A 25750-nucleotide genomic window follows, 5' to 3' on the forward strand; every position below is an offset into this window, starting at 1 on the left:
ATTCAAATGAAAAGACCCATAAAAAAGATTATGCAAAAGGTTAAAAAGTTGAAATTTAATTCAACATTTTCATAAGCTTACATATATACATTTTAATATTAAGTGATAATTTCAGTTGAAATCATATTGAAATATGAGGGGAAATAGAGGGTTGATAATTTTTTCAAATATTTTACTCAGACATGATTTAAAATCTTAGATAAAGATTCCGTTTTTCCTTTTTCAGATGGTAATTAAATATTTATCAGATCATATATGAGTCTATCTTTTTTCAGAAACGAAGAACTTGCTTATGTGTCACAATTTCAATTGGAATATGTAGTATTGGATATCATATGGATTTTGATAATATGCATTCCTTATATATATAAGAATATGATTATGGAAAATGTTAAAATCTTAAGTTTTATTTAACATTTCATGACTTTATAAACTTTGATCTAACAAAATATGATAATAAGATGTAATCCTTCCTTATTAACACTTTATTATTCTAACACACACTTTTTGATACTCAGTCTTGTGATGCTTGGCTGTGGATTTTGTCAAACAACGGTGGTGGGCAACAATCTGTGTTAATACATTTGCATCCAGGACCATAAACTGCTTCACACTGTTTGTCCGAGTGACAAGGAAAATGTGTAATTGGACCATACGCATCTGATTCTTTGCACATATCTGTATTCACATAAATAATACATGAGCAAGAAATTCGTATCATACAACATAAGAAATTTTGGATGAATAAAGAGAGTATTATGAAAGTAATTTAGGATATAGAATATGATTCATACATTTGGACAAGAGATATAATGATAATTGAAAGTAAAATAAAATTTCTAACCTGATGCAAAGATGAAAACCAAAACGAAAGCAAATTTGACAATAGACATCCTCACACTCAAGATAATTGTTCACACTTCACACTTGATCAATTTAGAGATCTTGAATGGATATCACAATTCAGTGGAACTCTCTTTATATAGTGATGAGAGTATTACAACTTCCAAAAGATGAGTTACACCAATTAATAATTTACAATTTTAATATTAAAAAAATTGTCATCTCATTTATTCTAAGAAAAGTGTGTTGCTTTGAATTATCAAAGACTAATTTTAACAAGAAGTTGATATAATGATTTAAGATCTTAGTATATCCCTAGATATTATACAATATCAATTCTTATGCTTAATACATAGGGTCAATATTGACTTTTTATAGGTCATTCGTGAAGAATAGGTGATATACCTTATTTATCATAATAAAATATGTGAAATTTGAATGTCAGAATTGAAACGAAAATGAGAGTTTAAAGCAAGTCATGATGACAACAAGAATGTGTTGTCATTCATTATGTAAAGAATTTAATTATGTAAAATAATTTGCAATTTCATTTCAACAAATAAAATGTCTCATGAAAACCGTGAGGAAATGTAATACATTTTTTTCAATTATTATTGTTACTTGTTATAGACTTGATTCCAATATATATTTAATTTTTAGTCATATTCTTACTAGACGTCGAATGATCTCATATTTTATATGACCTTTATTCTTTGCTTAGATTCTTAATCACCTTTACTTTTTATGGGCAGAGTTGAATTGGTGAGGTCAATTATACACAGTATGCTTATTTATAGCTTCTATGTTTACAAGTAGCCTGCTTCTTTGATTGACTGTTTGGACAAAGGAATCAGAAATTTCATTTGGTCAGGGGATATTGGCACTAGGAAGCTTGTCACAGTGGCCTGGAGCAAAGTTTGTGTTCCCATCTCTCAGGGAGGATTGGGGCTGAGGTCTACTAAAATGTTGAACAAGGCTGCCCTTCTTCATCTTGCTTGGAATATGAGATGTGATACTCAAGCTTGGGCTGAATTTTGCAGGAAAAGGTTTGGCAACCTCAAGGAGACCCCCAATAGGCACTTTAAGTCCTCAATCTGGCATGGCATTAAAGAGAACTGGTACATCACTTCTTCTAATTCAATTTGGTTGATTGGAAATGGTGAGAATGTTAATTTCTGGAAGGAAAACTGGCTAGGGGATCCTATTGCTGATACTATGAGGATTCCTGCTTCAATACAGAGCTCTCTTCTAGCCTCTGTGTCTGACTTCATTGTTAACAACAAGTGGTCAATTCCTGTGCCTATTATGAATCTTTTCCCTGATGTTGCTCATGGCATAGCTAAGTCTATAAGATATAATGGTGCTGATAAGCTAGTGTGGAGGCATACTGAGGATGGTTTGCTAACTCTAAAGACTGCTTATGATTTTGTCTCTAACTCTTCTAATCCTGTCAACTGGTGCAGTCTTGTTTGGTCTAAGGTGATTCCTCCTTCAAGCTCTTTCATCACTTGGAGGATAATTCATGGAAAAATGCCTTCTGATACTAACTTGCAAATGAGAGGTTGTGTCTTAGCATCTAGATGCAATCTGTGTAAAAAGGCAATTGAAGAGACAAGTCATATCTTTCTTAGCTACACGTTTGCTGTCAATATTTGGAATTGGCTTATGTCTACATTCTCAATCAAAATCAACTTAAACTCCATTAAAGAGTTGATCATCTCTTGCAACCAAAATCTCAGCAAGCAGCTTCAACAACTTTTGTTAATTTGCTCTGTCAGCACAATTGCAACCATTTGGTTTTGTAGAAACCAGCATAAATTTGAGGACAGAGTGGTCACCTTCAATCAAGCAATTGCTAGGATAATCAGGGAAACTTCTATCTCAGGCAATTGCTCTACAATCACTGCTAACCCCTCTATAAATGATCTAATCATTATCAAGCAATTCAAAGTTAGTATCCACTACAATTCTGCCAATAAGATTACAGAAGTTCTCTGGCTGCCTCCCTCGAGTGGTTGGATAAAGGTTAACACGGATGGGGCTGCTCTTGGTTGTCCTGGTCATGCGGGTGGAGGAGGCATTTTTAGAGATCATAAAGGTGTGTTCCTCCTTGGATTCAGCTCTTATTTGAATATCCAGTCTGCTCTTTATGCAGAACTTTTTTCTGCTATCAAAGCAATTTCCTTGGCTTACAAGAAAGGTTGGTTAAGTATTTGGCTTGAGGTTGATTCTGTTTTGGTGGTGCAAATTTTCAAAGGAGAGTCTAATCCCCCTTGGCAACTCCATAACAAGTGGCTAAGGTGTACCAAGATGCTGGATTTGCTCAATTGGAAAATCACTCACATTTATAGAGAGGGCAACTCTTGTGCTGACAAATTGGCCTCTCTTGGTGCCAAGTCTAGAATTAGTGCAACTTGGAATACATTACCTTGTTTCATTATCAATGATTATAATAGGAACCTTCTTGGTCTTCCTAGTTATAGGTTTAGGAACATGTAACTCCTCTTTGTTTCTCCTTCTTGGTTCTCTTAATAAAATTTCTTGTGCTTGAGCACACTTGCTTAAAAAAAAAATACTGGAGATAATAGTTAGGTAGAAATACATAGAAAAATCAAAAAAGACAATGATATTTGATCCCTTTAATTTATACTAATATTAAGTTTTCACACTTAAAAATATACTAAAAAACCTAAGGTTATAAGTTTTCAACCAGTAAAATCTTACTCAAATACAGTTTATTACATGTATTTTGAGCAGATAATTTCTAATTTTTATTATATACGTTATCAACACCTATAGCAACTACTTGACATTAGGAATGATAAGTGATTGAAGAGAAAAGAATAGTAATACACATATCTTACATAAGAAGAAGTATAAAAAATGTGTATTACTTATTCCTTAGAAATGATTAATGATTAAATATGAATGGTAGATGATATATATATTTTTTCTCTTATTGAAATTATAATTAATAGTCTGAAAGGAAGAATAATGTAATTTTCTAGCCAAAATTGTGGATGATATAGACATGAGAATCATAAAGTGGTGACTACCCATTTATAAATATATTACATGCAAAATGTATGATTATTGAGGAAACTTTTATATATATATATATTTTAAGCATATACCAAATTCATTGAAGAGAAAAAAAACACAAGAAAGGTTACAAGAAGATAGCAAAAGCAAAGAAAGACAATCTGCAGAAAATGCAGAAAGCAAAAACCAAGAAATGCAGGGGAAACCAAAGCAAGCCACTACATCTCTAACAGCAGCAAAAGAATTTGCACACCAACAAACTCAAACCAATCTAACTCATCCAAAAGGAGAGAATGCAACCAAGACTAAAATTACCCACCAAACTAAATAATAGTTTTTTTTCTTTCTAAACAACAAAGCAGCAGCAACTACCAATCTGTACAACAGCAGAACAACAACACAACGAGCAAACCTATATGCAGAGCAGAAAAATGCTAGCAGCAGAAAAAAGGTCATCCAATAGAACAACTTTTTTCCTTATCTTCTTTTCCCGAGACTTTGTGAGAACGTTAGAGAAGTCATCTGCAATATCTGGGCCAATATCAGTGTCCTTATCATCTGCATCCCTCCAGAAATGATTCAGAATACTGAGATCCTTTCTCACAAAATACATGATTAATGGTGAAAGTTCCAACAAACAATGCATGTTATAAAATTTGGTTGGGAATGATTAGTCGAGCTTTGCAGAAGAAGATCTTCATTCATGGGATACAATATTCCTTTATGGGCTAAGTGGAAGAAGCATAGAAGTGGAATTGACACCACATCTTGACCTAAAACCTTAAGGCATTAGGTCTATGAGTCCATTCACATATATACTCTTTAACTCATCCATTTTTGCTCAATGTGAGACTTCTTCATTCATAATTGGAATACCCAACATCTTCCCCTCAATTGTGATTTATCCTTCGAGTATTTGATACACCAGAGCTCAACTCTTTATTTACTTGCACTGCCGCCGGCTTATCCTTTCATCAAAGGAACATGCCGTCTTGACCTCTCGTCAGACTTTCGACACAAGGATCCCTCATTGATCTACCGACCACTTGTCGCATCAATACTCCATTAAGCAGCCGAACCATCAGCTCTGATACCACTTATTGGGAGATCTTCATCCATGAGATACAACATTCCTTTATATTTAACATTTATTAGGTTATCTTGTAACACAACCTCAATATACTTATCCATACACTTTTCTTTCACGAGCAAAATTCTTCAAATGATATTTTAATTGATAAATACCCAATATATATAGATTAAACATTTCTTTTATTAGACTAAAAAATTAATTTCTTAAATGAGAAATAAAGATGAATGGTAGTGATTCCATTTTTCATATCATATTTAACTGATTGTCACGTGTTACTTCTATTCAATTAAACTAAAAATTTGATTTCTTTTATAAATAAAAATAAAACAAATATAACAAATAAAATATTTGTTAATCTTCAAAATAAAATTAAGTATATAAAAAAATAATGATATTAAGAATAGATGCTTGTACTATGTCGTTTCTACTCCTAAAAATAAAAATATATATACCTAATCAACAAACATTTATCTACTCATAATTATGTAGTCTTTATTTTGACAATATTATATCGTACGAGTAGATAAAGTAATAATACATTTTCTGATTTCGAAGTAGTTTTCAACACTTAGATCTCAAATTTAAAGATTGGTATATTATAAAAATAGGCATAAATTGAGTTTTCTACTTTTAAACTACAATAAACATAGTAGCCACTCGGCCAGGACATGTAATCTATGTTTGACTAAAAATGACAAGACCTACCATACAACCAAGATAGGCTCTTAGATAATTGGAAGAATTCTCCCCCTACCTTGATCAATTTGCAACTTAATCCTCATCAAGGAAAATGACAAGCCAAATAACTTCATTATTTACATCAAAAACGTAAATGAATGGAAAGAATAAAATAAGTATAAGAAGTATTTTGAATCATTTGGCTCAATTGAATCATCAATGATCACCTATAGATAAAGATAGGGTGAGCATGGGTTGGGTAGGAACGAGTTAAGGTTTATGTTTATCTGACCTTAAATATTGGCCGGGTCACTTTTTTGGATCCGGACCTAGACCTGAAGTTAACCCGACTCTAAATAGCGACTAAGTCAACCTTTAAACCTGACCTGACCCGACCCTAGATCCGATTAAATATAATGCATACTCATTTTAAATAAAAACTTCTCAATATTATTTATTATTATATGTAGTTTAATATATAAAATGATATATGTATTATATATTATTAATCAGGTATATATTATGAAAAAATTAAAGAATAAATGATAGTTTTTACGAAAAGGGTATCATTACTCTATACACATTTGAGTAGAAACATATATAAACATGATGAGCGAGTGACCCTGGGACGGGATGAGTCGAGTCATGTTTGGTCCCTACCCGACCCTAAATATTGATCGAATCTATTTTTTGAACTTGAACCGATCCTTAGACTGATCAGGCCCGACTGTATTCAGACCCGATCATGATCGGACCATGCCGGGTAAGCGGGTAGGGTCGGATCCTGCTCACCCTTGGGTAAAGAGTTAAAAAATTGATGGATTAATTGTGTTCCTTCAAATATTTCTTGTTTTGTCATGAAACTCATAAGAAGTAGGCTTCCAACAAAGGATGAATTATTTAAAAGGAATGTTATTGTGAGAGTGAATGACATGGTTTGCAAGTTATATAATAATGATGTTGAATCTATTGATCACTTATTCATATCATGTGACTTTGTTTCAAGTGTTTGGAAAGGTTTTTATTCTTGGTTACAAATCCCTGTTATAATTACCTTTTCAATTTTGGAGTCCTTCAAGCTTCATGAATCCCTCCGAAAAATTATGGAGAATGTTTTGGTTTGTTGTGATTTAGTTCGTGTCGATTATGAAAATGAATTGATTTTCTTGGAGAAGGCGCCGAGTTATGTGAACTTTTTTGATCTAATTCAAACTAGATTTTTGATTTGGTTCACTTCTTTTGTATCTCAAAATTCTTTATCTTTGACAAGTTGGTGTATGAATCCCAAACTTTTTATATCACTTTGTTCTATAAAATTGACGTCTTGATCTCTTTTGTATTGGGTGGATTGGGTGGACAATCCTTTGTGCTGGTTTTAATACAAATTTTTCTTTATAAAAAGAAAAGAAGTATTTTGAATGTCGTTTAGGTAAGATAAGAAGATAACAATCACATGGAAGAATATTTACCAATCTTTAATCCTTCCATAAATTTTCTCTCTTCCTCTATTTTTTTTCTGTTTCATAGCTTTTCCATTTGTCCCCTTTCTGATTCTTCATGATACGTGTAACAACGTGAAAATGTGTCACCATCTTAAATTGGTCAAATTTTGGGTTCTATTCAAACAAAGAAAGAAATTAAATGAATATTTTATACAAATTAAAGACTTGATGAATTAATAATGAGAATTAATTTTTAGAAAACAATTATTTAATGTCTGATATAGATATTATGGAATTTTTTAAAGGGCATACAAAGAAAATAATTGAAATTTGGAATACAACTAGTAGGAAAGTCATTAAAAAATATATTATATAGGTACCATATTCAGTAATAATGGTGATTAATTTAACATGTAAGAATGAGTAAATAGCATTATATTATACATCTCCAAGTGGAAATAACAATTTGTGCCAACATAAATGGAAATTAAAGGAATATTTATCTCGTTAAACTTTAAGCAAGAACATTTGGTAAATCTTAATTCTCCCATCGTTTGTTACTTGGAGACTCTTCAACAATAGAATGCCAACATATGAAAATTTGAAATCTAGGGGCATGTCTATGGCTTCTATCTGCAATTTGTGCTGGTCTAATGCAGAGTCATCTAACCACCTGTTCTTCAATTGTACTTTTGCCAATTCGATATGGAACTGGTTAAGTACTCAATATGGCTACCAACTTGATCATGCTTCTCTTCAAAGTCTCATATCTTTCCCTACACAGTGGAGTCCTCAGTTGAAGCAGGTCTTACTAGTTGGCATTATTAATTCGATCTTTGCTATTTAGCAATGCAGGAACAAAGCAAGATTTGATAATTTGTCAATCTCCATTGCCCAAGCAACTATAAAAATCAAAATGGACACTTCTTTCACTGGAAACTACTCTAAGTTGTGTGCTAGGCCTTCTATGCTAGAATTTTCAATACTAAGAGCCTTCAATGTTAATTGTAATTTCAACAAGGGCCCTGCAATTGCATAAGTTAATTGGACCTTTCCTTCTATGGGATGGGTGAAGATAAACTCGGATGGTGCAGCAAGGGGCTCCCTAGGGCATGCAAAGGGTGGTGCTATATTCAGGGATGGCCAAGGTGGTTGTGTGGGGTGCTTTGCTTCTTACTTCAATATTTAAGACTCTTTCTATACTGAAGTTCTTGCTGCAATTACAGTTGTTTATTCAAAAGGTTGGTATCTAATCTGGTTGGAGTGTGACTCAACCTCGGTGGTGGAAATTTTCACGGGTAGCAAGTCGGTTCCTTGGAAGCTAAGTAACCTTATGAACAAGTGCAGGAACACCATGTTGGGTATGCAAGTCAAAGTGTCTCACATATTTAGGGAAGGGAATGCTCTTGCAGACAAGTTGGCTAACTTTGTAGTGAATTCTAGATCTGATTCTTGGTGGAATTATCCTCCTTCGTTTATTTCATATGAATTTAATAGAAATTTGTTGCTTCTCCCTAACTATAGGTTTAGGATCTTGTAATGGACCTTAATTTGGCTTTTCTAATATATTTGTGGGTGTAGTTTCACCCTTGCTTTTTAAAAAAAAGGTACACCTCACTTTCATATATATTGATGAACAAAAGATCCACAATGCAATGATTTTATTCGGAGAAATTGAAAAAATGTACTCCATCAAGAAATTATTTGTTGAATTCAGAAGCACTGATGAAGATCATGGAGTCAAAGAAGGTATTTAAGGTTGTCTTTTAATAACCCTTGAATAACCATTTTATATTCAAGAAGGAATATATAGTATAAATAATTCCTATTGCATAATCATCAAGAAGACATCCTTAAACACTCTTTTGACATGTCCACCTTTATCAATAATAGTGAATTCAACAAATATATTTTATTTTAAATGAAATCTTTCATTTTTCAATTTCACCAAATAACATCATAACATTGTTTTTTTTAAGCAAGGGGCTTAGCCCATAATATATTAATAAACGGTAACCATACAAGCTTAGTTGACAAACCTATAAGAAGGTAATTGAAGACAATTCCTATACAAAAAAGGATGAATTAATGTAGGGGATGACTCCACCAAGTATAGCAATTCTGATCAATGCCCAAGTTTGTCAATAAATTAGCACATTGGTTTCCCTCCCTATAGATATGCGTTATCCAACAATCCATTGAAGACATGAGAACCTTGCAAGACCTCCAAATGTAAATTATTTGTTGATCAATATGAAAAGAAGGAGGAAACTTATCTCCAAAATCATACTCAATATTGATCTATGCATTTTCACTATGTAGATTTATACATAATTAATATTTAATTCATTAATGATTTGTTGAATTTAGAAGTATCGATGAAAAATAGGCCTCTAAAGGTCTTTAATATTCTCCTTCTACTGACTATCCAATAATGATTATGTATTAGAATAGATTGATGATGATTATCTATCCCAAGTTAGTGTCTCTAACTCTGTTCCTTCAAATAATATACTGTCATATAATGTTTATTCTGTTTTAATAAAGAATGAAATGACACATAAGAATGAATAATTTTTTACTGGAATGGTAAACTGACATTTTTAAATTATTGTGGGATAGAGTTAGAGACATCAAATGAGATATGTGATCTTCAGGAGCACATCTTCTGTCCTAAAAAGTATGTCAATCCATTTACCACTCACTTGTGATTGATCGATAAAATATATAAGTTAAAATTTAATAATTATGTATTTTACTGACCAATCATAAATGGTGGCTCATGGAATGACACACTTTCTGAGACAGAAGATGTCATCCCGTTATCTTCCTCCACCAGAGATAATACAAGTAATTGTTATTGGATAATGATAATCATTAAGAAGACGTCTTGAACACTTTATCACCAATATTCTATTCAACAAACATATATTAATTTGATTGGAAACTCTTGATTTTATAGGTTTCACCAAATAAAATCATTATATCATCAAGTATTTGTTGATTAATCTGAAAAGAAAAGGGAAAATTGTCCACAAAATCATATTGGGGTGAATATTCTTTTCCATTGCACCTTTAAGTGTTGTGATATAACATATAATGTAAATGAACATCAACCCTTTCATGACCCATCTCTACTACTTATTTTGCTAGTCTTTAAAAAAAATGTATATATAACATTCATCTTGTGACAAACAAACAAATAGAACATACATAAAAATTTATGGAATTTTTTTGTATTAAGTTCCATTTATATACAGCATGTGATAATATTTGTTATTATGAGAATTATTTGAACAATCAAAATTAAAAAGAAATGTTTATGTGATAAATAAGTGACTTTTAATCTCAATCATCCAACTAATAAAACTTTATTTAAAGAGTAAAATAAGCACTCAAACGTGTTACGATTCAAAATTTTATCTCAAATTTTTTTTGGTACATCGGAAAGATGTATCAAGATTAAAACTTTATTTAAAAACAACGACAGAAACTTATTAAGATTCAAATTGTATGGTTAAATACTCACAGAGATTCAATTTGTTTTTCAAAAGATGTCCTTTATACATTCAAGTAAAATTCAATCATTAAAACTTGAAGATCAAAACAATTTCAAAGACAAATTTAATCAAGCTTGGGAAAATCTTATCATAAGCAAACACCACATGGTAATAAAATGATTGGAAGAATTCTCCCCATACCTCAAATTGTGAATCCAAACTTCATCTTCTTCTGCCAAGATGAACATCAATTGAAAGAGTAAAATAAGTATAAGAATAATTTTGAAGGAGATTTAACTAAGATATGATGATAAGAACAACATTCAAAAAAATAAACTTACCAAGCTTTCTTACTTCTAAATATTTTCATTCTTCTTCTAATTTCTCTCTCCATTGCTCATAGCATTTCCATTTGTATTCCTTTTTTATTCATCTAAATATGTGTAAGTGTGGAAATGTAAGGTCATGAAGGTATATATTTATAGGCTGGTGGATCATTTTTATTTCGAAATGACTAACTTGCCCTTCTTAAAAATCTAACTTTGATAATATCAATCATCAAACTAGTTAGGGTATTACTAATATAGTAGTTCAACGGATGGTTCATTGATAAAAGCATGCACATACCGATGAAACTAAATATACAAATATATTATATTAGTATTAATGTTAAAAAACTAATAAATAAGATTTAAATATTTTTATTTACACCATTTGTTAAAACAAAATGTTTCAGAAATATAAACAAAAATAGTGTTCATGTATTTGATCTTTCATAATAATATTTTGGTAAACATTACGTCACTTTTATTAAAAAATTATAACTTTAAATGAATGTCGGCCAATATAATTGGTAAAGTCTAAATAAATGTAATTGATTTTGACCAAATTTAATCTGTATAATTATTATATCGTAATAATGTGGGGACCGTTTCACCAATTTTTCGATTCAACTAGCTGGTACAATTTTTATAACCATGGTTTAAAATTTGCTTATTGTCAATTCTATATTTTAATCTGGTCAATTTTTGGGCTCAATTCAAACAAGGAGAGAAATTAATGAATTCCTTATATACATTAAAGACTTAAAGAATTAATAATGAGAATTGTTTTTTTTCAAAAATAAATTATTATTTAAAGAATGAAATAAAAACTAGGTCATCTTTTAATGGCATATAAAGAAATTAATTGACTTTTGAAATACATTGGATAGACAAGCATTAAAAAAACTTTTTCAAGAATATGAATTTTGACGTATGATTAGGTTGTTGTGTACCGATCAAGAAGTCATGTATTTAAATCATAGATACAATTTTTATATTCATAGAGTAAGATTATATACATTTACCGTTCACTCACACTATTTGGTAAGAGACTCATATAATTGACTGTCAATTATGGTTTCATCTTCAGACAATCATGACAATATCATAAAGTAATATTAATTTATATAACAAATTAATTTATATTCAGTTTTCAACTAAGGTACACAAACATAGAAAGATTATAATCTTACAATTTATAATCTCATAGTTTATAAAGTGAAACTAAAAATATAATCTATATCAAATGAAATTGGTTCTGAATTTTCCAACATAATTTAACATTTTCTAATGAGTAAATATTCTTATATATGTCCAATTGAAAATAAATTTTATATTAAATTCATTAAATTAGTTTTTAGAATTTATAAGCATTTTTAAATGAGTAGGCACTAGATAAATATATTATATTAAATAAAAATTGAAACATTGGTAGGTTGATAATATTTATTAGTAATATATTTAATTTGAGTTCTTACTAATTAAGTAATAAATTTAATGGCTTTTTAACATTCATTTTTTAAACATTTATTCCAATCTATTTTTTTTGGATAATAAAATGGTTTTAATTTTTAAAACTTTGATTGGACTTTTCACATTGTTGTCACCTTTTGATATCTCTACCGCCTGAGTATTTCATATGTCACTTATTATGATTGATTAAAAAAATATTTAATTATTAAATTTGTAAGTTAAATATATATTTTCAATTAATTAGACTAAATGAGACATATAATAACACACTTTTTAGGATAATAGATAGCTCCAATGCAAAACTCCTTTCACATCGCCAACACCAACAATAAAATGTTGTACATCTCCGTTAATTTCCTTTAAGAAAGACTAAGGTTGAAAATGAAAAAGGTCTTTGCAAGAGCTCGTGTCATTATATTGTGAATTTTCTCACTTCTAAACTAATTTCCTCCATAATACAATACTTGTGGTAAGACCAAATAATAAATATGTCAAAAAAATTGAAAAATGAGAGGATTCTATATATATATATATATATATTTCGTGAGCTTTCTTTTTGAGTAAGACTCATCTCCATTATTGGAGAAAATAGTTAGGTAGAAATATATGGAAAAATCAAAAGACAATGATATTTGATCCCTTTAATTATTATATCGTAATAACGTGGGGATCGTTTCACCAATTTTTGGATTGAAGTAGGTGGTAAAAATTTTATAACCATGTTTTAAAATTTGTTTATTGTCAATTCTATATTTTAATCTTAATCTGGTCAATTTTTGGGCTCAATTCAAACAAGGAGAGAAATTAATGAATTCCTTATATACATTAAAGACTTAATGAATTAATAATGAGAATTATATTTTTTTCAAAAAGAAAATATTATTTAAAGAATGAAATAAAAACTAGGTCATTTTTTAAAGGCATATAAAGAAATTAATTGACTTTTGAAATACATTGGATAGACAAGCATTAAAAAACTTTTTCAAGAATATGAATTTCGACGTACGATTAGGTTGTTGTGTACCGATCAACAAGTCGTGTATTTAAATCATAGATACAATCTCTATGTTCATGGAGTAAGATTATATACATTTATCATTCACTAACACTATTTGGTAAGAGACTCATATAATTGAATTGACTGCCAATTATGATTTCATATTGAGACAACCATGGCAATATCATAAAGTAATATTAAATACATTAAATTGCCCATTTTTTGTTGATATTGGTTGCGTGTCGAGTAGGAAGAGGTATAATATAATTTCGACCTACTCCAAGTGATTTGGAGATGTCACTATATTTTTTGCGATTAAAACGTATAAACCTTTCTTTTATGTTCAAATTGGATAATATGGTCTTCAAGTACGAGTTTTGAGTTTGAGAGTCAGTTTCAAATCGAAAAATGTATTACCACCTCGTCGAATTGTATTAAATAGACACTCTCTTTAATTGCATGAATTTATTATACTCTCTTTTTTGTGCTTAATTTTTATACTCTTGACATATTGATTAAAATTTAATTATTAAAACAAAAACAATATACTTTTTATTTTTGTATCTGACAAAATTTTTTTTCGCTCTTATGTTATTATCTCTTAGTACAATAGCGAAATGAAGACTATGCTCATGTTTGGTATGACTTATTTTTGTAGATTATACTTATTTTTTTTTAAAATAAGCTGAAAAATATAAATTATGTATGTTTGGTAACCAAATGAAATTATAAACTCAGTTGTTTTTTTAAAAAATAAGCCAAAAACATAAGCTTCAAAATCATGGTTTGGTATATTTAGTGTTACCTAATTTCTTCTTCTTCAAATTTTCTACTTCCTATTTTACCTCATCATAACTTTTATTTCACTCGTCATTTTTACTCTTCCACCAAACTCCATAACTATTCACATCATTACGGTAATTTATTAAATTTTTTATATAAAACTTGATATTTGTGTATTATTTATTTTATATAATTGTATAAATAGCTTATTATTTATTTATTGGTTTTTATATTGTATTTTATTTTAATACATTTTTAACCTTTGTTATGCAATATTGAAATTTTATAGTAAAAATATATACGATGGTAAATATTAAAAAATATATATTTAAAAAATAGTGTAAAAAGCAACCAAAATAATCATAACATAAACAAATAACATCATACAATTTTATGTAATTTATTACATAAAAAAAATTTCCACCTTACCCAAACAAAACAGATTAATTTATATTTAGTTTTCAACTAAGGTACACAAACATAAATAGATTATAATCTCACAATTTATAATCTCATAGTTTATAAATTGAGACTAAAAATATAATCTATACCAAATGAAATTTTGGTTCTGAATTTTCCAACATAATAATTTAACATTTTCTAATGAGTAAATATTCTTATATATGTCCAATTGAAAATAAATTTTATATTAAATTCATTAAATTAGTTTTTAGAATTTATAAGCATTTTTAAATGAGCAGACACTAGATAAATATATTATATTAAATAAAAATTGAAACATTGGTAGGTTGATAATATTTATTAATAATATATTTAATTTGAGTTTTTACTAATTAAGTAATAAATTTAATGGCTTTTTAACATTCATTTTTTTAAACATTTATTCCAATCTATTTTTTTGGATAATAAAATGGTTTTAATTTTTAAAACTTTGATTGGACTTTTCACATTGTTGTCACCTTTTGATATCTCTATAGCCCGAGCATTTTATATGTCACTTATTGTGATCGATCAGAAAATTATTTAATTATTGAATTTGTAATTTAAATATACATTTTTAATTAAATAGAATAAATGAGGCATATAGTAACATAAGAATTAAACTCTTAACATTTTGATCATCGTAAAAATCTACTAGAACCTTATACAAGTAGACCAACTCGTTGTTGGTAATTAAATGATATTTCAGTTACTTTTATGAGGGTTTTTTTCTATTTTATTGAAATATCAGAAAATCTTTCAATACCAAAAAATCGTAAGCAACAATTATTAAAATCCATATTAGATAATGTTCCTCTATTTTGAATTTTTGATATTTCATTATTGCGCTACTATTATAAGATTTTGTATGCAGTATACACATTTAGACCAATACCATAAAGCCTCTAAGTTTCTATTTTTCCAAAAAAAATTCCATTTATCTAAGAATAATTACTTTTAAAAAAAAAGATTCAATATTTTAATTTATTTGTATTATTTTCTTCTTAAAAGTCAATAATAATAAAACATGAATGGTAGATGATACAACAATAATATACAAAACTCAGAAGCCGTCGGTGCATACATTTTTTCTCAAAAATCAATATCAGATGAAAAACATAGTGACATGATCTCATTTTCTTGTTCAGCTCTACAAAATAAGAGACTTAATTCAACATGTAAAATGTTAAAGAGTTTAACTAATACAAATATCTGATCAACATAATATTTACACAATAACATAGAATATTTACATGAAAACATGAAACACCATATATATAGTTCAAACAGAAGGACTAGATCGGAGAACCTTTTCAAGTTTCTCGGCTTTAGTGTAATCCTTTTCGGAAAGAGGTCCAAAAGGAAAAGGTGTGATTTCCACAGTTATATGTGGAGTTGGAAGTTCATCAAAAAGAGCTCTCACATTGTTGCAACACACACTTTCTCCATGAGCACTTTCCCTCCGGATTTGACAACCCTACAATGATTTGTTAGAATCATATATGTCAGCAAGCACGATTGCGACCGATGTGGATTGTGTGAACTATTTTGCGGTAAAAAAAATTGTTTTTCAATCTATTGCATATCGATGTAGTCTGATGCAGCCACACGGCTGATCAAGAACCATACTGCAATTGCATAAGGGCGTGTTGCGGTGGTGACCGCAACGACAATATCGCAGTCAAAATAAGTCATGCAATACCTTGCCATGAGAAAATAGACTGCTAAATGAAACAAAGCAATGGAAAAAATGCGATACCTTGTGAGAAGTGGCATCGACAAAGTGGTCGTCGTCTGATAATAGAGATGCGATGGCTTTGAGAAGACGTCTCCCCTCGGATTTAGACGGGACTCTATAGTTCCTTCTAAGTGTACCCTTTGTTGTTGGATGCCATTTACTCACCAATTTCCTTCCACTATCTTCTTCCTTTGCTAACCAAATAAAAAACAGAAATAAACAATAGTATGAAACACATTATAATTGATACAATAATGTTAATAACATAAGATAAAACATAGATAAAGAAAAGACATTGGATTTGCATGCAGTGGAAGCAAAACAATTCTACAGTTAAAATCTCTTCAATGAATTACATCAGCGAAGCCAATCCGGGATTCATGCACGGGAAGTCGGGAAAAAGCATTCAATTTTTTATTTTCAAGTTTCTTTACAGATATGGATAAGATATATCGAATGAATTCTAATGTGAGCTTTATTACGATGGCAACTAACCATATTGATAACCTGGGCAGGCTATCTCATAAGTGTGGCTGGCTGGCATTGCCCGTAGATTGTCCGAAAATTTGGTTATTCTAAAATTACCACATCAAAGCAATGCAATAATCACGAACCGTACAGAGAGAGTCATTGGTACTACTGGTAGTTAGTACTCATTCAGACGACCGACAAATATATATTCCACCATGAAGTACGAAGCACTGATATCAAGTAATGAGATATGAAGAAGCATCACATAGTTGATTCAATATTTCGGCATTCCAGAAAACTACATTTTCATGACTCATAGGGAGAGCTAGTGGACATGCATGTTGGACATGAATAGATTCGGAAATAGACATGAGACATTGCCAAACAAGTTAGAAGAAAGCACGATATGTCCGAAAAAGAGCAAGAGAAAGAGAGAACGGGGATGCGGACGCACACACGAATTCGCACAAAATCTTTTCAATCTGATGACCGCTGTATGTTGGATACGAAATAAGAAAATATTTATGTACAATCCATCACTGCTCTTCTATCCAACTTATAGAGATAACTAAAGTAAGAGAATGTTTGGGGTAGCTTTTTCCCACATGGAAACAGCTTTCTACAACAATAAAAAAATTGTTTCAAATTGAATCTACCATGTTTGGAAAACTTGACTGAAGTATGACAAAGTGGTTTTTAAAGGGAAAAAAAGTGGTTTTTAGAGAAGCTAGAAGTTCAAAACTTATTTGATCATTTAGAAACCAATCACTTTTCTTCCATTTTGTTTTTGTTCAATCATTTTTTCTATTTCACCCCTCCAAAACTAATTATCGAACAGGGTAGTTGTACTCGGTCTTACCCTCGTAAACGAATACATTGTTAGCAAGATTTGAATCCATGACATTCAAGTCGAGGCAAGTAACATTATCGTTGCGCTTCAAGTTAAATATTACTACTAATCAAAACAAACAAAAATTATACCTTTTTTGTAATTTACAATATAAAAATGATTTTTTTACACAAACCAAAATTGAAATACAAAATCTCCATTTAGAAGAAAAAAAGGTTCAATAGAAACCTGGTTTGCCTAGTATGCTTTGTGTCCATTTAGAGAACCCCAAATCAGCATCAGATTCATTTTCATTGGCATCAACAATACCCAAATCTGAAACACATAGTAAACAAATAAATCATAACTAAAAATTCCACCTTTAAATTAAAAGAACCACTCCAAAAACATCAGAAAAAATAAAAGAAAAAACCTGAGACAAGAGGGTTATCTTTAGATCCAGCCAAACCAGCTTTGAGTAGAGCATAGAAGATGCAGATTCTACCAGCCCATAAAACTGGAGCCTCAATCAAAGAAGCATGAGTAATTGTAGTTTTGGTTCTAGTACATAGTGAAGTTTTTTTCTTAGAAAAAATGAATCTTTTCAAGGGTTCAGATTCAAAAGATGGAAAAAGTGATTTAGGATTTAGATTATAAGAAAAGGGTTGTTGAAGAGGTGAGATAAAAGTGATTTGAACAAGAGAAAGTGGCATTTTTTTAAGGTTAAAGTTTCAGAACAACAATGTTGGAAGGGTAACTCAAATTGTGTCTATGTCCTTGTATATATCTTTCATAGTTTCAGTGAAAACAACATTGTTGTAGCACATTCAGTTGCACCTTTTTTTTAACATTATTATAATCATTTATGGATCTATGGATAAGGTTTACATAGATCAACGTACACATAGGATATAATAGAATCATATAACTTCAATTTACAAGATAAGGAGTTAAGAATATTTATGCAATGATTTTATAACTCAATCTTAGTATTAATTATTGTGGACTTTTAAATAAAAAAAGTCACATGATGTTGAAAGATAGACTTTTTTTTTAATATGTATTGGGTATAATAATGTAATAGAAGATCTATTTTACACTTATATTGTAGGGATTGGAGTTGTTTGGGTTTTATGATATGGGCTAAATACTTATTTATATCTTGGCTGATGTATAATATCCGATCTTATATTATAAGAAATGTCCATCCCGATTTTAGAGTTTGGTGTTCTATTGACAAATCTCCAATTGAAGTTTATATATCTAGTATGTAGTGGTATCGGGAAAAAAAATTGGTAGAGTGAAACTTAAAGTGGATGGAAGATATAATATTCATACTCAAACTATTGAAATGGAGGTGTTATCCATAATCATAATAGACATTGGTTTTCAGGTTTCTCTGCAAATTTGGGAACTAGGGCTCCTATCTTAGCAGAACTACTAGCTATTGAACATAGTCTACAGTTCCCTTGGAATCAAGGTCAATGTTAGGTGACATTAGAGAGCAAAAGTCTTGAGGCAATCCACATCATTTATGATATGATGGAGATTAGTTTTATAGAATCTATCTGAAGTTCTTAACAACATTAATCCGTGAGGAAAACATGATGGCAAATTACATGTTAAACTTAGTTTAAGCCTTTATGATACAATTATATTTTGGGATGCATCACCATCAGGAGTATTGACCATCATGCAGATGATCATGTCTGTGATTTGATCCTTAGCTTAGGAGATTTAAGACTTAGAATCAATCATAAAATTCTTCCTCCTCTATCTTTGCTAAGTAACCTCTATTCATTTATGTCGTGCTCAACATATACAACTATTCTCACTCTTTTAGAGCTTGTTCCTATAAGATGTCATGAAAAAATCACAATCCTCAAATAAGAATATAATAATATTTTTTTTCTGAGTTACATGTTTGTGTTATAGACCTTAGAAATAGGTTTTTCATTTGTGGGAATAAGTTTGCATATGTCTTCATCTTCAAAGTCTATTAGGTAGGAATCTCGTGAATTGTATCGTACTTTTTATATGCATGTATCAGACCTAAAACTAGATAAAAATGAAATCAATTAAGTCCTTAGGCTGCTTTTTAAAACATTTCTCATTTTTAGATACAATTAACAAATAAAGTACATTTTTAAAGCTTCATAAAGAGAAATAAATTTAGCATAGTTTCTTGATGATTTAGTAGGGCTAATGAATGGTGATAGTGAATGACATGTTAATTTAAGTAAAGAGTATAGCAAAAATCTAGAGTTGAATTCGGAAATTGCATTACATATTGTTGAACCTTGTTAAAATCTGATGAATATTTTCCATCACAGCCAAATATTAGAATTTTTCTTCTAGAATTGTTGCATTATCTTCTAATAGTTTCAGTTCTACCTCATGTTGGCACCAGCTAGTGCTACCAAATGCAAATATTTGAGAAGATCATGAAGTCGTTATGATAAAACATTGATGTCTAAGTGTTTCTTATTTGTTTGGCCTATGGTTTTTCTTACTCTCCTTCTTTCTCTAGGAATTGGACTAACCTCCATTTGATTTATTCTCTTTATAAGGACTTCTATCAGTCTTCCTCCACGCATGCCCAAACCACCTGAGACACGACTTTACCATCTTTTCTATAATAGGAGTTACTCCAACTTTTTCCTTAATGCATTCATTTCTAATAATATATTGTCTGCTGTGTCTACTCATCGAAACATGTGTATGTATTTATAAGGGGAAGACATAAGGTGGTCAGGTTAGTTAAGTGTGGAAATTTTAAGAAATGAAGTAATAAAGGGATTGAATGCTCAAGTCTTTCTTACTACAAATGCTAATATATTAACATTTGCCTATAATATATATATATATATAAGGGATCTGTTTACACGTTAAGTTACACTCAATATTAGTCATTCATTTTTTGAAATCCAACATACAAAATGGGTGAATGCAACAAATGATGAGAGAGAAAAAGAGAAATCTTAAATAACAAGTTTTACCAATTTGGTCCGATGGATTTAGAAAAAATGAATTGCTGATATTGAGTATAACTAGTGTAACTTAATTTGGGTGTAAACAGATCTCTTCTCATATATATATATATATATATAAAGGAACATTGTTCTATGAAAACATTCTAAGTAAGTGGACCTTTTCTGAGAGACTCAAGTACTAAACCCAAAAACAACCAATGATTAGCTTCACTTTCTCTTGTGCACATTTACACATTGATTTTACCACTCCCTCTAATGTGCTAGTGCACCAAACATGATTCATATTCCAACCAATCTAATGCAACAAATCAACAAGCAGATTCATCATTTGGATACAGATGAAATACAACATCTTATAAATGAATATTGTGAACCTATACCTACATCCTAATTCAAATTCTTCAACCTCTCAAAATTGACTTCAAATCAAACACTCGTGAAAAATCGACTCAAAATCGACTCAAAAAATCAACTACTCGTGAAAAATCGACTCAAAATCAAGCTATATCGTGTATATCTAAATGCTAATAGTTGCACACAAAACTAAAGTTTTTCAAAAATTCTCCAAGCTAACTATTTCATCCGCAAGCTCCTCTATTAACAATGTAACTATCTCCTTAACAATAACTTCGATATCGTCTCGTAGTTCTGTCCACCTAATTTCCCCGTCGAGCATCTTGTCTGCTGACTCCTTGCTGGCTTCCTTTTCTTGGGCAACAAGCAAGCCCCACATCTCCTCCTCGATCATGTCATGCGTCGGTTCAGGATTCAACCTTCTTGACACAGGCTTTTCCCATTTCGGGATATATGAACATGGCTGCAGAATCTCGAACAACCCTAAATTAATGCGATCGAAGAGAAGCCGCCTTTCAGATCTCTTCCAAAATTGCTGCCCACCAAACTTCTTTTCCAGGTTTTCAAAGACGGAAGGGCTAATAGGGCACTCTGCAGTGTGCCATGTAGAAAAGTCCGTAAAAAGGCTCCGATTAGAATTACCTGCCTCGGTTAAGACCTCGACAACATAGGAGAAATCCCTACTTTCTTCAGCTCTAAATAATCCTACTAAATCTTGCTTCTCTTTAAAGCCACCTATACTTTCATCTCCACAGTCTTCATCGCTCGAAATATTCAAACCAAATCCTTCATCATCCACTTCTGATGAATCTGAAATCAACAAATGATGATACGGTTGTCAGTACTACCAAAACAACGGGTGGAAGACTAGGAAATGAAACGATAATTTCAAACAAAGAGGATGATATGTAGAGTAACTTATGCAATAATTTTGAGGATGCTTATTACGTACCATATCCACCATCGTCGACATCCTTCAAGCACTCAGAACTTGATGAAATGTCTTCTCTAAATGCGAGATCCAGAACTGAAACTGGACTAGGTTCATATACCTCGTCAAAGCTACCGAGGGAATCTGGCTCAGTACCAGAGTAAATTGAATAAACCGAACCGTCTTTAGATTCTGATGTATCCTGTAATTTAAGAGCAATATAATGCAACAGCATGATTTCAGCAATAACAGCAACCACTCCATCAAAACAAGCTAGAAATCTTACATGCTAATTCATTCAATCCATCAAAACAAGATATTTCTGAGTTCATATCCTCTCCATTCCGTAACCGGAGAGGACCTCAGCCCTAAAATAATCTATCTAGATGATAAAATACTGAATGTAATTTTCGGTAAAAAATTGTTGATTGTTGGATGAGGAGAAATAGAGAGGACCTGCACCCGATATTTCTAATACTGAAAAACGTGCACAACTAAACTGTTATAAATAACTGTGCTTTCGTTATAAGTTGTTTTGTAAAATGCATTATTTTAGCGATAGACTTTTAAACCCCCAAAAACTAAAACCTAGTTCAACATATCTAACTTCAATAAAAACATGGTCATCCTTGTGCACAAGGCTCGGTGTTGCAGCATTTGGGGAGGGTTAGACGTATTTAACCGTAATACCGTGCATTGAGATGCTGTTTCCATGACTAAAGCATGTGACCTGGTGGCCAAGGCTCCGACCAATGTGAGGTCTAGGGAGATTAGACAATTTTTTTAATAACGACTTATCGAGAAACTATGAACAACTCTACTAATTCTGAGAAAGAAAAATTATACCTGCTGCATTGAAGCATATGAACCATGATTCAGAGAATCGCTGTCTCTATGTTCTGTTGATTCAGATTGCTGCTTAGTTGGGTTATTATATGACATGCCAACAACCTCAACCTTTGCATCAGACACCAAGCAATCAACTAATAAATTAGGAGACACGCTATTTTGCTTCGACGTGTTACTGTCTCCATGCGTATATTTCTTCACTACGACACTCATTAAGCTTGTCTCGTTTAAGATCTGACTGTCTATGAAGGTAGGAGAAGGTCCAGACCTTGAAAATTGTGGAAACATAGGTTTCATATCAGACAAATTATTCCGGTAACATATCTTCTTCATCTTATGCAGGCCAATACAATTCTCTTCGATATTGAAATAGGAGGAAACTGACGGGGATTTCTCACTGCTGGACTTGTGGTTCATTTCTTGTAAACAATCGCTGTTTTTGTTATTTTGATACTTCGACTTCACGGTTGGCCAATTCGCAGAGGCGTTCTTCCTCAAACCCCAATATTTCTGAAACAAGTTATCATTAGTCATGGTATAATTCATACCAACCTTACATCTAATGTTCCTTTTAATTTTATCATTGCTAAAAGCATTTCGGTAAATAAAATTTCTTGCTCCATTTCCACGTTCAGAGATCATAGGCAACTTGTTGCGGATGCTGACATGATGACGTTGCCCAACTTCTTGCCGTTTTTCAGTCATATCCCTCTGTTTCATTGTTTTATTCTTGGCTTCGGAGCCTACATATGAATCATAAGAACAGAAGGATGGGGAATTGCATTGAGTATCATTAACTGAAACATTTGAAGTAGGCTTCAACATATCAGAACGATTGACAGATGCTTCATTCATTCTGAAAAATGAACTCGGAACAGTATCTAAAACTTTGTTTGCAACATTTCCCGTTCTTATAGGAACTTCCTCTGAAACTTCACTAATGAATTTAGAACTATCCTTATGAAAATCCATATGAAAGGGCATTCTCTTCCTACCTTTCATTCCAGGATATACTCTCCCGATTTTCGGACAAAATGTCTCTTTGAGAAGCCCATCAGCGAAATGAGAGACTTTGCAAGAGCTAGGAAATGAAAAATATTTCAAACCATTTCCAGAATTTGATTTCAAAACAGTACTTCTTGAGTTCAAAGTTTCATCCTTCTGATCCAATCGAGATTTCGAAAACCCAAATGTTTCATATAATCCAGCTTCTCTATACACATCTTCTAGCAAACCATTATCCAACCTCTGTTTCCGTTGCAGATTTCCCTGCTCCGCCATCCTCCGTGAACTCACACTTGTACCAAAACTGGATGAACTAATGGCATCAACCAAGGTTTCAGGCTTCCCATTATCCGACATGTATGAAGCATCATCCAATAGCATTTGCTGCACACCTTTTGCTTTCCAATTTCCCTTCGAAGGGTTATGATACTCATCTCTCCTTATTGTTTTGACAACTTTTAAAGTATCCATGGATTCTTCCTTTTCATCGGAACTCATTCTAAAATAATCATGCTGACAAGATGAACGACGCTTCTTTCTGACACCGATAGAGGCAACTTTGTGCATGTAATTCTCAGACAGAACTTTCCGGGCATTTCCAACAGGATGTTGGGGAGGCACTTCATCAAGACCCATCAATCTTAAAATTATACTTGGTGCTTCATGTTTGGACTCCATATTGTAATAATTATCTTACAATATTAAGTCCTACGAACACAAGCACACGCTAGGAACATCAATAAAACATCCTGCAACAAATCACAAGGACTGTTATTACGAATCGAAGGTCATAAAACATACATAGAAAGAGATAACATGAAAAGGAAGTAAAAAAGGAAATGTGAATTGAAAAAGGAATTGAAGCAAATTCAATTTCAGCAAAACATAAATGTTTCATCCAGAAAACACCATACCCTGAAGCATATTCATCAATAGAACTGTTTAAAGAAATCCATATTGCAAAACATAGGAAAAAGAAACAAAATTCAGCAGCTGCAAAGATCCATGTAAACAAGAAACATCACACTAAGTTGGAATTAGAATTACTCTTTCATATTTACTAGTGCTTTTTTGGGTAAGGAACTAATCCTTTCGGAGGTCGTGGCTGCCTCTCCCAACAAGTACCGCTCCTGAGAATCGAACCATCTCAACAAGTGTGAAGTGCTTAGGTAAACACAATATGATTATTGGGATGGGAAAAAGGCCAACCCAAAACAAGAAATAATTAGATTCCTGAACTTATGCTAACAATAAGGAGACAAAATCATTCTGATCCTGCTAGAAACAAAATATAGAAAATAAAAAAGCATGATTTTAACATAAACAGAAGCAAAATCAATATCTAAAAAACAGTGATTTTGTGAAAATCTAAACTCCACCCACACACACACAATAACAAAAAAATAAAAATAAAAAGTCAAAGATCATCATCAAGAAGAAGAAACTCATAAACTATATAAAGAGAAGAAGGGGTTGAAGAAAGAACCTTTTATGACAATTCAATGTAAGAGTGTAACTTTTTTGGATTATGATTAATACCCATAATCCAAAATCTCCATTTCAGGCAACAAAGCTGATCAAAGTTGAATCTTTGCAACAAATTTTTTTTATTTTTCAATTTTATTAGGAAAATGAAAGTATCAACTGGGTCAAAACGGATGTGCCTCACAGAAACACGCAACTGTTAGTGTTGATAGGAAAAAAATGCTTCATTCAATTAAAGGAATGAATAAAATAATTGCAATGATTGAGAAAATAATGTAAATGATGACAATAAAAGAATTGTAATTAATTTTTATTTAATTTTATTCTTTTAGTTCCATTTATTGTGGTATTTGCCAAAAAAAGATGCAATTTTACTTTTGACTTTTAACTTACTGCATTAATGTAACTTTTGTATTAATTATTAGAGTAGTATAAATTTCTTGAAATCGGCTATTGCATAGGTGTTTTACATTTTTTCCC

General features: G+C 31.2%; 2 protein-coding genes and 1 long non-coding RNA gene across 5 annotated transcripts; all 3 read right to left on the bottom strand.

Annotated features, from left to right (window-relative positions):
• LOC109354131 lies at positions 390-963 on the bottom strand. The gene is made up of 2 exons (XR_002108505.1): positions 845-963; positions 390-678 (listed from the first exon to the last, which is right to left on the bottom strand). It is a non-coding gene; the product is annotated as an uncharacterized LOC109354131 (long non-coding RNA).
• LOC109354225 lies at positions 15721-18497 on the bottom strand. Its single transcript, XM_019596575.1, has 4 exons — positions 18087-18497; positions 17903-17989; positions 16375-16547; positions 15721-16092 (listed from the first exon to the last, which is right to left on the bottom strand). The coding sequence occupies exons 1-4, from the start codon at positions 18364-18366 to the stop codon at positions 15898-15900; spliced, it is 735 nt and encodes a 244-aa protein (XP_019452120.1). The 5' UTR covers positions 18367-18497; the 3' UTR covers positions 15721-15897.
• LOC109354222 lies at positions 20891-25510 on the bottom strand. Of its 3 annotated transcripts, none has more exons than XM_019596572.1 (5): positions 25272-25510; positions 22955-24534; positions 22778-22816; positions 21953-22133; positions 20891-21810 (listed from the first exon to the last, which is right to left on the bottom strand). In XM_019596572.1, the coding sequence occupies exons 2-5, from the start codon at positions 24461-24463 to the stop codon at positions 21200-21202; spliced, it is 2340 nt and encodes a 779-aa protein (XP_019452117.1). In that variant the 5' UTR covers positions 24464-24534; positions 25272-25510; the 3' UTR covers positions 20891-21199. The 3 variants fall into 3 exon arrangements, with proteins under 3 accessions (XP_019452117.1, XP_019452116.1, XP_019452115.1); XM_019596571.1 differs by having other exon boundaries at positions 22778-23414; positions 23490-24534; positions 25272-25509; XM_019596570.1 differs by having other exon boundaries at positions 22778-24534; positions 25272-25509.

This window comes from Lupinus angustifolius, chromosome LG08 (assembly GCF_001865875.1).
Source record: "Lupinus angustifolius cultivar Tanjil chromosome LG08, LupAngTanjil_v1.0, whole genome shotgun sequence".
Taxonomy (NCBI): domain Eukaryota; kingdom Viridiplantae; phylum Streptophyta; class Magnoliopsida; order Fabales; family Fabaceae; genus Lupinus; species Lupinus angustifolius.

What these genes read in the sequence shown, in the direction of transcription:
- LOC109354225 (XM_019596575.1), bottom strand. Translation starts at nt 18,366, where the DNA reads ATGCCACTTTCTCTTGTTCAAATCACTTTTATCTCACCTCTTCAACAA. An exon ending in AAGCATACTAGGCAAACCAG is followed by an intron (nt 16,548 to 17,902) that starts GTTTCTATTGAA and finishes TTATTTGGTTAG; the next exon opens with CAAAGGAAGAAGATAGTGGA. An exon ending in TCGATGCCACTTCTCACAAG is followed by an intron (nt 16,093 to 16,374) that starts GTATCGCATTTT and finishes AAATCATTGTAG; the next exon opens with GGTTGTCAAATCCGGAGGGA.
- LOC109354222 (XM_019596570.1), bottom strand. Translation starts at nt 24,463, where the DNA reads ATGGAGTCCAAACATGAAGCACCAAGTATAATTTTAAGATTGATGGGT. An exon ending in CATATGCTTCAATGCAGCAG is followed by an intron (nt 22,134 to 22,777) that starts GTATAATTTTTC and finishes CTTAAATTACAG; the next exon opens with GATACATCAGAATCTAAAGA. An exon ending in TGTCGACGATGGTGGATATG is followed by an intron (nt 21,811 to 21,952) that starts GTACGTAATAAG and finishes TGTTGATTTCAG; the next exon opens with ATTCATCAGAAGTGGATGAT.